The 18,331-nt window shown below is 35.3% G+C and overlaps 1 protein-coding gene across 1 annotated transcript in view; it reads right to left on the bottom strand.

The window, feature by feature from the left end:
- Window positions 1-18,331, bottom strand: part of DPYD (dihydropyrimidine dehydrogenase) — an 802,992-nt gene that overhangs the window by 204,251 nt on the left and 580,410 nt on the right. The window contains exons 17-18 of the mRNA XM_035017962.1: window positions 14,068-14,188; window positions 13,130-13,249 (exon numbers count right to left, since the gene is read on the bottom strand). Of these exons, the coding sequence (XP_034873853.1) occupies window positions 13,130-13,249; window positions 14,068-14,188 (241 nt within the window). The remainder of the gene's footprint in view (window positions 1-13,129; window positions 13,250-14,067; window positions 14,189-18,331) is intronic.

The following is an 18,331-nucleotide window of genomic DNA, read 5'->3' as shown; positions in this document are numbered from 1 at the left end:
CTGTTTGGATGATCTGTCCATCAATGTGAGTGGGGTGTTGAAGTTCCTACTATCATTGTATTACTATTGATTACTTCCTTTATGTTTATTATTAACTGTTTTATGTAACTGAGTGCTCCTATGTGGGGTGCATAAATACTTACAATTGTTATATCTTCTTTGGGACTGTCCCCTTAATGATATAGTGTCCTTCTTTGTCTCTTGTTACAGTCTTTGTTTAAAGTCTATTATGTCCAATATAAGTGTTGCTACCCTTTCTTTTCATATTCATTTGCATACTAAATGCTTTTCCATCCGTTCACTTTCAATCTTCCCGTGTCTTTAGGTCTGAAATGAGTCTCTCATAGGCAGCATAGAGATAGGTCTTATTTTTTTACCCATTCTGTCATCCTATGTTTTTGATTGGAGCACTTAGTCCATTTACATTCAAGATTATTATTGATAGATATGTATTTATTGTCATTTTGTTACTTGTTTTATGGTTGTTTTTGTAGTTTTTCTCCATTTTTCTTCTTTTGCTCTCTTCTCTCATGCTTAGTTAGCTTTCTTTAGTGATATATTTGGATTCCTTTCCCTTTTTTTTGCATATCTATTATTGGTTTTTTATTTGTGGCTACTACCCGGTTTGTATATAACATCTTCTGTATAGAGCAGTCTATATTAAGTTGATGGTTGCTTAAATCTGAACCCATTCTTTACTCCTCTCCCTCTGACGTTTTGGGTATATGGTGTCATACTTTACATCACTTTATTTTGTGAGTCCCTCGACTGATTTTTACAGATATACTTATTTTTACTGCTTTTGGGCTTCCTACTTTCCTTACTCTTGCTTATGGTCTTTCCTTTTCACTAAGAGTCCCCTTTAACATTTCTTGTAGGGCTGGTTTAGTGGCCATAAATTCCTTTAACTTTTGTTTGTCTGGGAAACTCTTTCTCTCTCTTATTCTGAATGATAGCCTTGCTGGATAGAGTATTCTTGGCTGCAAATTTTTTCCTTTCAGCACTTTGAATGTATCATAAGATGGCCTATATTCTGTTAGTTAAAATTTCTTACTCAGTTACCAAAAGCTCACCAGCAAGTCAAGATGGATGTCAGAAATTGAGAGGCAGTCTCATTCCCAAAACCCTCTTAGTTTTACACAGCTGAATATTAAGGATCAAATGGTGTGTCTTTCATGTCTACAATGTGCCTATGCCTTTCCTAGGCTTTGGAGGAGATCATGAAGAAACAGGAATGGCTCCTGCTTTTAAGAAGCTTATAATCCAAACAGGTCTGTCATTAACCAGATGTGTTAAATGAACTGAGAGCAATTTAGAAGCATTCCTTGAACTCTTGATTTTTGATCTATATACTTTTCAAATTAATTTATACTGATTAAATTTCTCATATCACATCATGCCAGTGTGTGCTAAAACAGTTTCATCTTATTTTATTTATATTTTATCTTGTTTTGTTTTATACAAGGGAAAGTGAGAAATGGTTGTTTCCTTTTTTTTTCCCCCTTTCAGAAGGGGCTTAGCAAGGTTTTTTGGTCCAATTTCTTCTTCACCTCACCACCTTCAAAATGTCCTTCTCTCTCTCCCCACCTAATGAAAAAGTAGCATCTCTGAATTACTTAGTGGTGCTTTTTGCAAGCTCAGTTGAAATTATAAAGGAGATGATACTGCCGCTGGGGAAAAAGATGGATCTGTCCAAAAAGAAGGTGAGACAGTTGCAGGAACACATGGTCATTTGTAACTGACTGAAGATTAGAAGGAAGAAATTAAAAAGGACACCCAAAGTTTTTTCTCAGTATCACAGTTAGACCAAGCCCTCATACAGTTTATCTAAGTCAGTAAGAAATAAGGTTATTTATTGCTATATTGATGACAGCTTCACTTCAAGCAAACGCCTCATGTTTACACTTTAAGAAAAATGCCTGAATGCTTCCTGTTATTTTTGTTGTTGTTGTTCTTTGGAAGGAATTAAAGAATTTTTCCCTAATTCACCTACTTGATCAATTTTCCAATATAGTGATGGAATGATACGGATAATAAGGCCGTGATTTTGACAATGGTCACAGAATAGTACATTCACAGATTTTCAAATCCAGATAGAATAAACGTTGCATTAGTAAATGACATTCATAGCCTATTAGAATTTAATGAGTATATTATATGTAGACAGAGACTTATCATGGCAGCTATTGGATTAAGACATTCATGAAAATGCCTAGCACTTCATCTTTGGAGACAGATCTGAGTTTGAATCCAAACTATGACACGTTCTGGCTATCTAAACTTTGGCAAGTTGTTTAACCATCTGGAGTTTGAGTTCCTAAAGCTACAAAATGGGGCCAGTGATGTCTGCATCATAGAGTTATTTATATAAGAATGCATATAAAGTGTTCAATATGGTGCTGGGCAAATAAAGATCATATTATTCAAAGGCCTTGATATTCCCATGTAGCTGCTACTCATTGTCTGAATAGCCAGTGCTGAGGAGTGCAGAAATGCTGACTGATTTTGCCAGTAACACAAAAGTCTGGAAGTATAAAATTTCAAATGTTACCACTAGCACATATTAACTTATATACTGAAATTTATTAGCCCATGCATGAAAATTTTCTTAAAATTGCTGGTGCTATTTTAAGAAACATAGTCAAATTGATATGAAAATGAAAACCAAGGTATTGCTTTGTTATAAAGTTGTGTGAAGATTAGATGAAATAAGCTAGTGATCTTCTCAAAGAAGGATGTATACCCAGTGTTGCCCTTCTTATGGAAGTATGTATCCCATGGGTGAACTAATCTTAGGGACTCATTTTCTAGATCCTTGATTTCCATAGGTGTTGTATCTTAAATTTTATATGCCTGAGAAAGAGTGCAGTCAAAATATCATGCTGGTTCTTTCCCAACTCTTTTTTTTTTTTTTATTCATTTGAGACACAGAGATACAGAGAGAGAGAGAGGGAGAGAGCATGAGCAGGGAGAGAGGCAGAGGGAGAGGGAGAAGCAGGCTCCCCGCTGAGCAGGAAGCCCGATGCGGGGCTCTTTCCCAACTCTTATGTCTTAACAGTCCATTCTACCTTGGAAAAAAGCTTATCTCTCAATGATCTCAAATATTATAATGACATATTGCTCAACAGTAAAAATGCTGGGGTATCAAACAAAATGCTAATTCAAACTATTGGTATTCATTTTAAAGAAGTGATTTATGATTGGGTAACAAATATTTTTGAAAGTCAGGTGAGTTCCAAGTTACTTCTTCAACAAAACTAAAAGAGTAGCTCATCAAATTGCCTAATCACGTTTGGTGAAGATTACTAAGTAACTTTTAGCTTGTAATGCAGAAGGTGTTCAAAGATTTGGGTTAAGTGACTATAATAAAACTCTTTGCAGTCCCCTTTAATTATTTAGATGAACAAGGATTTTCTATATTCATATCTAAAAAATAATAGAATAGAATAATGCCAACCCTGACATTTTTAGGAAAAATGTGCATCAATAATAAATATATGATCTAATTATTTTTTAAGAAGCCATATTTTCCTCATTAAGAAGTGTATTTCCAATAAAATTTACTTTTATGGTGAATAATTATCACTAGTTATAATATATTTATATTATTATGATAAAGTATTAACTGTCAATTAGAACAATATAGAAGAAAAATTATCATTAAAACCTTAACCCAGAAATTTAAAAAATACAAATGTCATATTATAGGCATATAGTTTGTTAAAGAGAAATTCTATAGCAATCCATAAGAGATGTTCAAACTTAAAAATAAACAAAAACAGGATAAAATTTGGTGAGGAAGTTGACTGGAAATACTAGTTCAAGGGAAAAAATTATGTAAAACTTTCAACTATTATTTCAAGCCTGTTATGTATTTTTAAATGAGTCATGATGAGTATAAAATCACTGTGCTATTGAGACTCTATTAAGTTTATTTAAAAGAATGATGTAGCCATTTCATCTTAAGAATTAATATTTGCAGAATGTGGGAGACTATGTCCTTTATTATCACTTAAACTTATGGCTAAAATTTGTAAGATTGACTTAAAATGGGGGAGGAGTACATAGTTTATATATTTTTTAATGTGGGGTATTTGTGGGCATAAAAATTTGAAGAAAACTAAAATAATGAGTGTAAAATCCTTACACACATTGAATCAAAGTATTAGACTCTACAAAAGCATAGTGAGTGAAGTTAAGCTGGCCTGACCAGATTCCTTTACCTTCTCTATTATGATCCTTCCTTTATCATCTGGGCAGTCTGTACCTTTGAGCATCAGATACTGTGTGGGTCTCTTGAGGATGCACTATGCCCCACACTTAAGGACCTTTTAGAATTGGGGGTATAATTTGCTATCAGGGATTCAGATGGTACTAAATTATTGGGGCTGCACACCAAGACACTCCTTCATCCGGGAAAACCTGGAAGCTTCCATGATTGACAAACTGTATCACCAACAGTCTATAAACATGACTTTGGAAGACTCTCGTGCATAGTATAACTAGGCTAATGGCAGGGACACTGCATTGAAACAGCTTGTCCCCACAGCATTGGTTATCCCTTCCCTTCTACTGATAAAAAGGATGCAATTGTATGGGGATGACGGGCAAAACATAAAGGGAGAGAGAAAAGTGGGAGGCTACCAATACTGTTGTCTCCTACAGTTTGAGTCTGAGGAAATAACTATGTTCATTGATATGTACGTGCTTGTCCAGGGAGAGAACTGTTACTATTCAGTATGTTAGTGTCTGCACAAATTCAAAAAGAAAAACATGGTATTTCACAATCAGGAGCTTAAGTTTACCCTTGTCTGCCTCTGACACCTGTTTCCTTTCCAAAGGACTACTTAGTGGCACTTAGAATGGATTCTCTTTGCATACAATGGTTTGCAGTCAACATTTAATCCTTAAAATTTTTTTATTATTGAAGTATAGTTGATATGCAATGTTACATTAGTTTCAGATGTACAACATAGTGATTTGACAATTCTGTGCATTACTCAATGCTCACCACCGTAAGTGTAGTCCCCATCTGTCACCATACAATGTTATTACAATATTATTGAATATATTCCCTATGCTGTACTTTTCATCTCCGTGACATAAAATAATTTATAACTGGAAACATTTAATTTTAAATGGAGTGGCATATTCTTTCTATTCTGAGCCCTCAAATATTATTTTCTACTACTTTTCTCTCTCTTTTCTTTTAAAGATTTTATTTATTTATTTGTCGGAGAGAGAGTGAGAGAGGACAAGCAGGGGGAGCAGCAGAGGGAGAGGGAGAAGCAGGCTGCCTGCTGAGCAGGAAGCCTGACATGGGGCTCGATCATAGGATAAAGAAGCAAGGCTTCTTTAATTAATCCAATGTACTGTACCATTGTTCTGTATGAGACTGTGACATGGTGAACTGTTTCTGAAGCTTACAGAGATGTGTAGTTCTAAATTAAACAGTCACTGACATGTACCTACACTGATTTTTTAGTACAGTAGATATGGGATAATGACCTGAGCCAAAGGCAGACACTTAACCAACTGAGCCACCCAGGCACCTCTTCTACTACTTTTCTTAAGAATGAATTCTGATCCTATTTACTACAATTTGTTTCAGATACTTGGCTGTGGGCAGAGATTCTAAATTTATATATGGAATACCATGATTCTTGAATTTTACCACCGATTAAAGCCTTTGACACTATTTTGGAGATAAGATCTTAAATAAAAATGCTCAACGACACCAACCTTTCTTCACCTACTGTTCAATGTGGATTCTCAGGCCCTCCCACACCACTCAGGGAGGAGCCCAGCAGTCTGTATTCTAATGAGTCCTCCAGGGTCTGGGGCACACTGAGAACCACTGATCTACTGGAATCTCACCTCACAACAGGGCTTCCATGAGTTAAAACTGGCACCAGATTAGAAGTTAAATAAGAATATCTCCCTTGCTGATGTACATAAATCCTTATACATAAAATAATCATACATATAAATCTTAAGTGCAAAAATTAAGGGTTAATCTAATTTTGATTATGTAATCAGGCATTTGCTTCTAGCAGGTTTTAAGATCTTCAGCTACTGAAAGCCAATGACATTTTGATAGTTCTCTCGATGTTAGGGATAAATGTGTTGGCTTTATAGTCTGAGCAATGCTGGAGAATTTGGTCTAATGCTTAGGGATTTAAGCCGACGAATGGATAAGGATGGTGAGGAATCTCATTCTAGTCATGCCCTCCTTTCCTAATTTCCCTTTTCACTGTTTGGTCTTCTTCCCCTTTTCCTTAGGGAGCTGAGTGATTGATAGCCTAATCCAATGACTGTATTACAGCTGCCTCAACTAGGACTCTTTTCCTTATCATTAGCAGTTAGCCTATGGTTAAATTCACAGCTCACTGCTTGGTACAGCCCCTGAGATTTAAGGGTCTGGCCTTTAGAAAATATTTAACATAAAACTGAAATCTTGACATACTGAGAACTCAGTTCTCTGCAAGCCTTCTTTAATTAATCCAATGTACTGTACCATTGTTCTGTATGAGACTGTGACATGGTGAACTGTTTCTGAAGCTTACAGAGATGTGTAGTTCTAAATTAAACAGTCACTGACGTGTACCTACACTGATTTTTTAGTACAGTAGATATGCATGAATCTGTGAATATTTAAATTCAAGCTCAAACAGTGACACGATACTCGTTAGTTTTACTTTCATAATAGAACATTTTTTTATTAATTTCAAGCTTGAAGTCATTCTTTATGGAAAACACACACACAGACACACACACACAGAGGAAAGAAATTTAATAATTCATTACCATTGCTGCAAAGGTAAGTTTTCTTAATATGCTTGTCAGAGTCCTTTGGTTTACAAAGTCTATCGAATATTTTCTTAGGAGGTGATACAGACATTAATTTATTTTCCTAATTTTGAATAAAAGAAAACATATATAATATCCACATGGCCATGCATTTGTTGGCTCTTAAATACTTTTTGATTTTACCATTTATCTGCAGGACAATAGTTATTTTAAAATACCTACGGCAAGGATGTAGACCTTGGTCTACGCTTTAAACCTTTGCCCTTGCTCCAGTCCGTCAATGAGCTGTAAGCGTCTATGAATATGGCAGCTGAGTCCCAGATGAAAAATTATGCATCTCATAAACTGCTATTCTGCTGAAATGTCAAGCCAAGGCAAGGCTGTACCTCAAACTCAGCACTTGGCATTTTCCTTCTGTCTGCTTTGTTGCCATGAAGCAAACATGAACAGTGAGGATTTGTGTAGGGCAGGTAGCAGGCGAGCTCACCGTCAAAAATCTATTATTAGGGCTCTGATCTCCTGCACAGACCAACGACAGCCAAACAGTGTGAAATTCGGGCTCCAGGAAAGGCAATATAATGCAAAAGGGGATTCTTTGTCAATCTGTACATGAATATATTCAAATGAGCATGATTTAAATGAGAATAGTTCTAATGGTGAGCTCCTCTCAACCAAACTGGTAATTTATAATGAAAATTGTAATTCAGCATCTTTATTTGATATGCCTACTTTGACTGTTCTGCAAATATAGTACATATATTTATATAACAAGGTCTTTAATAATTTGATCAGTTAAACTTGTGATGCCTTAAGAATATTTATGTGAATAGACTATATTTTTTGCAATTTTTTACACACACACACAAAAGAAAAGAGATGAGTGAGTATAAAGTGAAAGGTTCTCCTTTTAATTATTCTTTTTGGCATAATTTATCAGTGCTTTTTTTATTCATTTAAATGTTACCTTTATCTTTCAGGTTATTTTAGACATTTCAGTATTAAAATATAAGCTCTTATTGATAAAGATAGTTATAATAGATAGTTGAAATTTTATGACAGTGAGTAGGCATGTTTTTCTAAAAGGATTTTATGCATCAGTAATTATGTGATTGACAATAAAGTCCAGCCCATTAACAACTACTTCCCATAAAAAAATACCAATACTGCACTTTATGATATAATTGTAATGTATGGTGCAAGAACTTAAAGTAATCTTGCCAAAATCTTCAGTTGCTTGTATGTGTGTAAGTAGCTATTCAAAGCAAATTGTAACTTTTGGGTTTTCAATCTACTGTGTGTTTTGTCATCTTCCTCATTTTACAAAAATACACTAATAAATAGATCAAGATAAGTTTAAGTTCCTGACTGGAATGGGTTACATTGCATTTGCATTTACATAATGCTCAGTACCTGAGTTCAACACAGCTAAGTCACTGTATGGTCCCAACAATCATGCCTAAGTAACTTTTTAAACATGAACATAAAATATGCAGTACAGAGTTAAGATTATTTTTAAACTATTATGCTGATTCATGTTTTGTGCAAGTTTTTTGAGCTATACACTTTGTACCCACTTCTAGCCCATGCACTGGCACAGAGGTACAAAATACTAGCAAATTTCTAACTTGTACCTTCTTTTATGGGTGTTTCTCTGGTTGGTTTTACAATGAAAACACCTTTAGGAGGCTTAGAACTATAAGCACTCAGAGTTCAGTGCCTAATAGCTGGATTTCAAACCGTTCATTATTTATTTGAGAATGTAAGGGCATTTATGGAGTATGCCATTGTCATTTGTTAAGAAATACACAATCATCTCTTAAATCTGTAATATCCTATATGTAATTAGTAAATTTGGGCTCCTGAAATAGAGATCAAATCTTGAAGGCCATTTCTGATGAATTATTCAGAAATCAGTATTAGAATTTATAGGTATTACTATTAAATAAAATGTGTTCTATTGTTTTAACTGAGCAGGTTGGTACAGACGATAATGTCAAAAAGCCATCCAATATTGAAATTGAGAACAAGAATTTCCTTCTTTGGGTAAATAGAACAAATGTGGTAAATAAAATAATGTAAAACAATGACTTAATTTTCCAAGCTTCTAGGAAGTGAATTAATTGAACCTAAAGCATCCATCATCGTTTCAAAGTGTCTTCTGCAGAGAAATTTCATATCTTTTCCCTATGTGGGTGTATGTATGTATAACAAACAGAATATATACAGGATAATGGAATTACATAACAAACCTAAAAAATATGCCCATCCCCCATCAACAGAAAGAAGCACTTAAAACACAACAAGGGATAATTCCTTCAAATGAGTTTACCCCACTGAAAGATCCTTGATTACTGTTTCTCCTAAAGCAGCTAGAAATTAATAAATACCATCCTCACAGTCAGTTGCAAGTCAGATGTATCTGTGGTTATGTCATGCAGGACTCACTTTTTTTTTTTTTTTTAAGATTTTATTTATTTTTCCACAGAGAGAGAGAGACAGCGAGAGAGGGAACACAAGCAGGGGGAGTGGGAGAGGGAGAAGTAGGCTTCCCGCCGAGCAGGGAGCTGGATGCGGGGCTTGATCCCAGGACCCTGGGATCATGACCTGAGCTGAAAGCAGACGCTTAACGACTGAGCCACCCAGGCTCCCTTTTTTTTTTTTTTTTTCCATGCAGGACTCATTCTTAACCATGTCTAAAAGAATCTTTTCCACAGGGAAGACTGACTGTGAAAATGTCACACCACAGTTGGACAACATATTTACCCAGGTGATAGTAATCACTGAATTAAGGGCTATCTTAACATTCTTTCATTATTTGTGGATAAGGCCAGGAAAAAGGTCAAAGTTTGAAACTAAAACAAGAAAAAAATAAGTAAACTAAAACTAGGAAAAATAATCAGTAATTCACTCAAGGATAGGGTTCATAAATAATGTTACTGATGAGATCAGTGGTTCTTCCAATGAAATAAATAAAGGCACGGAATCCCCCAGAAACAAAACAAAATAATCTGCTCAACTGTTTGGTGATATATGAACTAACTGTTGTTTGATATTTAAAAAAAAGATTTCTGCACGGATTCCAGAAAAAGGAAAGTTAGATGGTAACAACTTGCAGTGTAAAGTCTCTACTGTCCAAAGAAAGGCAAGGAATTAAGAGTCGGTAATTTAGACAGGAGTATTTGTATGGTGGAGAGCTGAATTAGCCATCTTAGTTTCATGAAAATCTTCCTTATGAATACCGACTAAGCTTTCTTTTGATACTGTTCTCACTATGAAATCACTTTTAATTTTATAATTCAACCTTTAATGGACTCATGGAGCATGAATCTTGCCACGTGTATCTCCAATTGAAATTCAGGTTTATAAATCATTCCATTATGGATTTGCTTCATATGTTTTGCCTCCTCCAGCCCCCACCCCCAGATTCTAATCACCTATAGATGAGTTGGAAAAACGCAGTTTCTAAAATAACAAAGCTGAGGATGAGATCTCGGAATCTAACTATTGCTCTTGATAAAAAATTTTAAACTGCAACAAATAGAAGTAACCTTGTTTAATGACTTCTAGAGGCTTAATGACTTCTTTTATTAAATAAAGAGACCTCCCTCTAATCAGTAGCTTTCCGAGTTTTTGAAGTTAATCATAATAAAAAAACTCATTTTACATCATGACCCAGGATAGAAATAAACACATATATACATACACACACACACACACGTGTGTGTGTGTGTGTGTGTATTACATGTATAACTGAAAAAGATGTTTGACCAATGTTTATCCCATCTGTGTGCCAAGCATTCTGACATTTTTTTCTGTTCTATTTGATTTTTTTTAAATGTTGATTATAGGTCTTTAACTTGGTTCCATTGTACACTCATGAGTTGGGAACCAAAGTTTGGAAAACATTGCTTTAAAGTACTCTAGCATCCAGACTAATCATGTTCGAAATAATCCAACTGACATTCACTGGCTGAGGTTCTGTCTTCCCAATGTTAGTCACTGCCCCTTATTAGCTAGTGTGCTTTAGAAAGACATTACAGAATGTGACCATTTTTCTATAGCATGTGCAGTACCCCAAGTACCTCATTATTTCCCATTTAAACAAAATAAAACCTTCATGTCAAATAGCAGCAATCTTATTCTGAGAAAAAATAATAAAGACTGAATAGAGAGCTGGAGAATATTGAAGGAGAAAAAACACTCCTCCCTGGCAATGGAAAGTATGTGTTGTATTTCAGGTGGCTATCCAAAATGGAATATTTTTCAGCTTTCACTTAAAAAAAGAATCTGCGATTCAAGCTGTTCTTCTAAAAGCAGACACTCCAGTGCTTGCGAATACTCGGGAAAGTATTAGCACTGTGCTGTGGTAATTTTTTTAATCTTTTAAAAATGTCTGGCATATTTTGTGTGATATTCTACATTGACGCAGCATTTGAAGTCTTGACAGCCATGCTTGATAACAGTAGCAATGGTATTTAGCCATTTTGGTATTTCCATCTTTCCTAAAATCTGAAACCATTATTATTTAACACAGTTTTGGTAGGCTAGGTTTTGTCATAACTCACTCTGAAGGTACTCTGTTATAGTACTTGCTTCTGTCCTCAAATATATTATTATTGCCTGTTTAAACTGCTTTGCAGATTCTATTACCTTTAAATTAAAGCCAACACTGCTTTAAAGGAGAGAAATTCTATCAATTTTGTCAATATGGAGAAAGGCTATTTTCGAAACAGACTGTTTAATGTGAAGGGACTTAATAAAGAACCTATTAGAAATGAGGTACAAGCCCTTAAAAATGTTAGGGACTTTTTGTGGTTTAAAATGAAAGTTCCACCCAGGCTTAGCCGAGCTTATAGCCCAAGTGAATATTTATATATGAATTTATAAATCTTAGAAATAGAGTTTCATGGAAATGTTAACAGGCCCTGAGGTATAGCTGAACTTGTTTTCAGGTAGCACTATAATTTCCAGTGTGTGTATGCTTAAAGACTACAACACAAAAGACTTTTTCTAATGCTGTAATTTTGTAGTTTTATTAGACTGAGTTATAGTATGGGAGAATATTCAGAAATTGCAGCTTAAATGAGAAAACGTGAATGGTGTTACTTATATAAAATACTACTGCAATAGTTCTTTTATTAATTTTTAATGTTCAGCACCCTCTGTGACCTCCTTTATTCTCTTGCTGTCAACATGGCAGGCTGGAAAAATTGAAATGGGCTGACAGAAAACATAGTGCACGTTACAGCCCAACTCTGGAATCTCTTGACTCTCTTTCTGCGGCACATGCTAACGCGGTGCCCGTTATTCTGCATTACAATAGTATTTAAGGCTCTGTTTGATAGCTCCTGATAAAAGAGAGTTTGTGTCTGGACCCTGAGCAGGTGCTTCTCGTCAGCTTCCCTCTTTCTGACATTGTGGGAATACGAATGGCATTCAATTAAAAGCGGAATATAATTTTTTAAAAATCGTGGCTCATAGACACACTTCATGCTCTCAAAATATAATACCTCAGCATGGATAGTGCTTTATTTGTGTCTACCCAGCCTCTTCCAAAAGCATATTTTGGTCTGATTCAGCAATGCTTTTCTCAAACAGTGGGACACTGCTATATTATGTATATTTACCACTGTCTCTATCACCAAGGAGACTAATCCCCATACCAGTACAGTCAAGAACCTTACAGCATTGTCTTTGCAAGACCAAGTTCATGTTGTCACAGCAACAGAGCGCACAGGGCAAAGATACTGAACGACACATTGGGATTAAAACTTCTGTTTCTGTTTTAAATGCAAGTGTTTGATGATGAGGAAAGATATGCAAAGGTGTGAGGTCTGAAATGTCCTCTCAGCTGCCGCCATAAATGCAGTTTTAAGAATTCCCTGGGGACAGTTATGAAAGCAAGATTTTTTGAAGAAGGTAGATTTCAAAATTCTAAGAAAAGTGAAACAAATTCAGACTCTGAAAAAGATGTTATCATCAGGGTTTTTATGTTTTTCTCTGCGACGGCACTGGTATCAGCCCTTACTAGTAAGTGACAAGACACTCGTGACAATGAGAAATTCTGAGAAGAGCGTAGGCCGCGAGAGAATCGAATTCACACACAACCTTATCTTGGTATTCTCTCATCTTTTGCTATCAGTTACTTGAGCTTGCACACTCAATATGTTCCATCTGTCATAACTATTAGGAATTTTGACCAGCAATGAGTTATCAGAATTTGGGATCATACAAGACATGATATACTTGCTTGTAACATGATCTCTGATTTTTCAGCAACCTTCAAGGAAGCAAAATGCAAGCAGAGGGCAACACCTACCAGACACTCCTCCGTATGTAGTCCGCTTCCCAAAGCCCACTGCTGGCCAAGGTGTGCCATCAGCTTTTAATCCCATTAGACCTGAGACAGTGTTGGTCGCTGTAACGCCATCTGCACCACCTATGGAAAACACTTCATCATTTACCTGGGATTTTTTAAAGGGACAATGGTCAAAAGCCATTCAAACCCACACAACCAGGGAACATGAACACTCTTTCTCTTGAGAACATTTCCTTCCCTCAATGACTTTACTAACTTCACTCCTACCATTATGCTTATTAAAATGCTAGACGTAAAAATTTTTAATTCCCATCAATTCATTTTTCCATTTGTTATACAGATTGATAGATTTCAAACGTTTTGTAATTGGTGTTATTTCCCAGGTAGTTTACAATACCTTTGCAAATCAAGATGCAATTTCCATTGGATAGGGCATGGCATATATGATTTATAAAATCATTCACTGCCTGCATGATTTATGTGTTCAACAGATATTTATTGGACATATGTTTAAGGCAGTATACTAGGCCCTATCAAATATAAAGGGAACTCACAAGAAATTTCATATTGTGGAAGCTGGTATCTTTTTGTTTTGTACTTCATTAAAGGTTCAAATGCTGCTGTTGGATTGTTACATTACAAGGTCATTTATTTTGGAGTGGTTCACTGTGAGCATGACTTTGTTTCATAATTCTTCGTGCGTGAAGCAGGTGTTTATCAAGAAAGATTATAAATGTCCTTTTTAGAGTCCATTTACTAGCTTGAGTCCAGGTGTGAACCTACTGCATTTGGGAGATCAAGTGCTCAATTTAGTATTTTTCTTAAACTCTAAACAAAGATACACACATATATTTGTGGATAAAGATATACTTTGGAATGGCACATACTTCAGGCCCATACTTCCAGAACTAGACAAGTGACACAAGTCTAGTTCTTACCTTCCTTTGCAGCTCTTGCGATGCTTACGATATCAGTGACATTTGGGGTCAACTTGGCAAAAAAAGGAATCTGAACAGCTTGCCTCACCCAGCGACAGATGTTCCGTACCAGCTCTGGATCCTGTTCAAATAGGTCAGTTAAATATAGAACATAATTAAAGAATTGTGATCAAAATGTGTACTGGAACAACAGCAAAGCTGGATATGTGCAAGACAAATCCAACTTGACAATGAGCTACATGATCTATTTCTCAATTCCGCCTCAGTATTACACCTAGACTCATTAGGGAACTAAGGTTAACACACTTCCAGTGAACTGCAAATTCATCACATAAAGGTTAAATTCCTCAAGGGAGCCTTTGGAAAATAAAATTACGAAGAACCAAATGGAAGAAAGTGTTTTCCACTACCAGTTAAATAATACCAGGAGTAAAACATAAACTTTTGGTGGTATATTCAGTAAATATTACAGAATTTCCAGAGACCTCATTGGCTTAAACCTAATAAAAAATACTTAAGCTGCTGATTCCTGGGTGGATGATATTATAGCTGAAGTCTGTTGTTTCCATTATTAGAAGACTTAGTCTTGATGAAGTATATTCAAAAGAAAATCCATGACTTCCTAATCAATCTAATTATGATATATAGTGTATGCTAATATGGAATAATTCAGCCTTGGACTATACATGAGCTGATCAGTAACTTAGTTTACTTTTGTAAATGTTACCAAGATCTGTGAAGCACTTTTTAACATTCATCTACTTGAAAGAATTGATCAAAATGACAAAAATGAAATAAAATAAAATTAAAAAATGCTCATTTTTAAAAGCAAGGAACAGACATTTTCCTGTGCCTGTTTCCTGCGATTTTTCAGGCTTCTATTTTCTCATGGGACAAGTATCATTTAGAGGGCAATCACCTATCCTTTCCATTGAAAATAACTTAGCTGTAGCAATGTTCTTTGATTTCAATACATACAATAGTCCTTTTTTTTTTTTTTATTACTTTTAGTGCAAAATTTATTCTGACAGGTACTGATAATGCACTTTGATAAATTACCTTAAAATATGCAATAGCAATTCATTATTGAACTTGGTAATATTATCTTAGCAAGTTAAAATGTTTTTTGAATAAAAGAAAAACCCAGAAAATATAGACATATATTTAAACTATGAAACAGCGGGCCAGTATATCATTTGTAATTAATATTTTTATATGTAAGAAAGTTGCTCTTTGCATTTTAACCTTTCAAATTCTTTTAAGATGAGATTTCTAATGTTATAACCTTTAGAAAGAACCTTTTCACTTACGTTTAATGTGTCTTGATCTGTCATCTTGTATTACTCTAAAAGTTAGGCGTTTATGTGCTAAGATACAGCAATGAGGTAATTTCTGTTGGTTGTTACCGTCTCTATTCAGCAAAACTCATAATTTTAACAAAAAAATCTGATTCGGTTTGTTCTCTTTTTAGAACAGTAATTTCTTCATTAAACATAAATATTAAAAAAGCACTATATGGAATGCTCTACAGGGCATACTGTGCATTATGAATAGTAAAATCTGGAGACTTAGCTGTACAAATTCTAACTCATCAAAATGGAGATCTGCCCCTGCCCATGCAGTGTTCATGAAATATTTATAACCGCTGCATTGGCATTATGAAGGCAGTTGCATCTTTCTGACTTTCATTTTTAAGTTATGAATTTCCATGGGACTTAGCCTAGAAATGACAGTAACTCTAGATGATATCAATTGCATGTCCTTTGTGAAAGCTCTCTTTAAGATAGAATTTAACAATAATTTAAAGATCACTTGAATTGCATAATACGTGGAAGGTAGCCTGATAAGAATTACTGAAACAAATATAAAATAGTATTTGGTTCCAATAGAGTAAACACTAATAATCTGATATAGGCTTCTAAGTGGCTTTCAATACTATTGACCACCATGTCTTAATAATTTACTTTGAACATTTGTTACACTTTTTTTCTGTTCATTCTCACCAGTTGAGTACTTGAAGTGAATGCCTTTTACACACTGTTTAACAATTTGGAATTTGCTCAAAGTTTTTCAGTTTTTGTAAAAAAAAAAAAAAATGCGGTCCCTTGGTACCATTACTTACTTGAATCATCTGTCTCTATTTTGAGATACCATAATTTGACCATCCTATACTTCTATGAGTAAGGTTCCTGGTGTTCAGATAATATTTTTTCTCATCTTCATACTCAGCCAAGCCACTTGCTAACTAATCTTCATACCCAGCTGAAACAGAATTTGATTACCTGGGAATTTTAAAAACAACTTCTGACTAATATTATTGTAAAAATTAGTGACTGTTCTTTAAATTGTAAAGTTTTGCTTGACATACATAATAGGGAATATTCTGATACAATTAGAGATGTGGTGAGGCTAATAACATGATAAAATGAATCTGTATACTTTGGGAAATTAAAGGACACACTGTAACTATTCACACTTTCCTGGTTTCCTCACACTTTTGATATTAATGTTTGAAATCTAAAAGCAATTAATAGTGTTTCTGCAACTTGACCTTCTCAGTTTTCCAGTAATAGCATCAGATGGTGTCACCCATTAAAGCCAGTTTTTAAAACCTTATTGAAACAGATTTTAGATAATTTCTAATGCCCCCCCTTCCAAATCTTCAAGATAGGAAACACACAAAGGTATTATTATTTCTGACAAATTGAAACTTTAACATTATCCACACCAACAAAAAGTAAATAAAACCAAACAATTCTGGACTGCTTTTCTATTTCTAGGCACAAAGCATTGTAGATACTCAAAAAGCAGTGTTGTCAAAGAAAGAAAAATAAATAAATACTCAAAATATTTTCAATTGATTTCTTTATAGATTCATCAAAATATAGACTATGCCTAGGTTTTAAAAAACCTGAGTATATATTATTTTTTTTAAAGATTTTATTTATTTATTTGAGAGAGAGAGAGAGAGGGAGATATCATGAGCAGGGGGGAGGGGCAGAGGGAGAAGCAGACTCCTCACTGAGCAGGGAGCCTGACACAAGACGCCATCCCAGGACCCTGAGATCATGACCTGAGCTGAAGGTAGAGGCTTAACAGACTAAGCCACCCAGCCACCCACCACTCCCAAAACCTGGGTATATTTTATGATAAATAATTTCTAAAAGCATGAAATCCAAGACTTCCTTACAAATCTGGGATAATTCGGAAAAAAAAAAAAAAGAGTGGATAATGATGGGGGAAAAAAAAACTTAACAAGCCTTTTAAAGTGTCTAATCCACAAAAAGTCTACCTAGATCTTGAAGTCTTTATTGGCTCTTCCTACAGGTATTAATAATGCCTATCCCTGACCATGACTGGCGATCTCTCCCACAGCAACTGTATGTGTGTAGGTGTGTATACTTCTTTAGCACCTGTTAAGCTTTTTGTTATTCATGTGATCACCAAAGAATGCTCTGAGGCAACAGAATGAGCTTTTCTTTTCTTTTTTTTTTTCAATTTTATTATGTTATGTTAGTCACCATACAATACATCATTGGTTTTTGATGTGGTGATCCACGATCCATTGTTTTCGTATAACACCCAGTGCTCCATGCAGTACGTGCCCCCCTTAATACCCATCACTGGGCTAACCAATCCCCCCTCCCACCTCCCCTCTAAAACCCTGTTTGTTTCTCAGAGTCCATAGTCTCTCATGGTTCATCTCTCCCTCCAATTCCCCCCCCCCCCCATTTTTCCCTTCCTTCTCCTAATGTCCTCCATGCTATTCCTTATGTTCCACAAATAAGTGAAACCATATGATAATTGACTTTCTCTGCTTGACTTATTTCACTTAGCATAATCTCCTCCAGTCCCATCCATGTTGATGTAAAAGTTGGGTATTCATCCTTTCTGATGGCTGAGTAATATTCCATTATATATATGGGCCACATCTTTATCCATTCATCTGTTGAAGGGCATCTCGGCTCTTTCCACAGTTTGGCTATTGCGGACATTGCTGCTATGAATATTGGGGTGCATATGGCCCTTCTTTTCACTACATCTGTGTCTTTGGGGTAAATACCCAGTATGCAATTGCTGGGTCATAGGGTAGCTCTATTTTTAATTTTTGAGGCACTTCCACACTGTTTTCCAAAGTGGCTGTACCAACTTGCATTCCCACCAACAGTGTAAGAGGGTTCCCCTTTCTCCACAACCTCTCCAACATTTGTTGTTTCTTTCCCTGTCCATTTTTGCCACAGAATGAGCTTTTCTGGGACAGAGG

This window comes from Mirounga leonina, unplaced genomic scaffold (genome assembly GCF_011800145.1).
Source record: "Mirounga leonina isolate KUSES-001 unplaced genomic scaffold, KU_Mleo_1.0 Mir_173, whole genome shotgun sequence".
In the NCBI taxonomy this organism is placed as follows: Eukaryota; Metazoa; Chordata; class Mammalia; order Carnivora; family Phocidae; genus Mirounga; species Mirounga leonina.
This window is presented reverse-complemented; position numbering and strand designations above follow the sequence as displayed.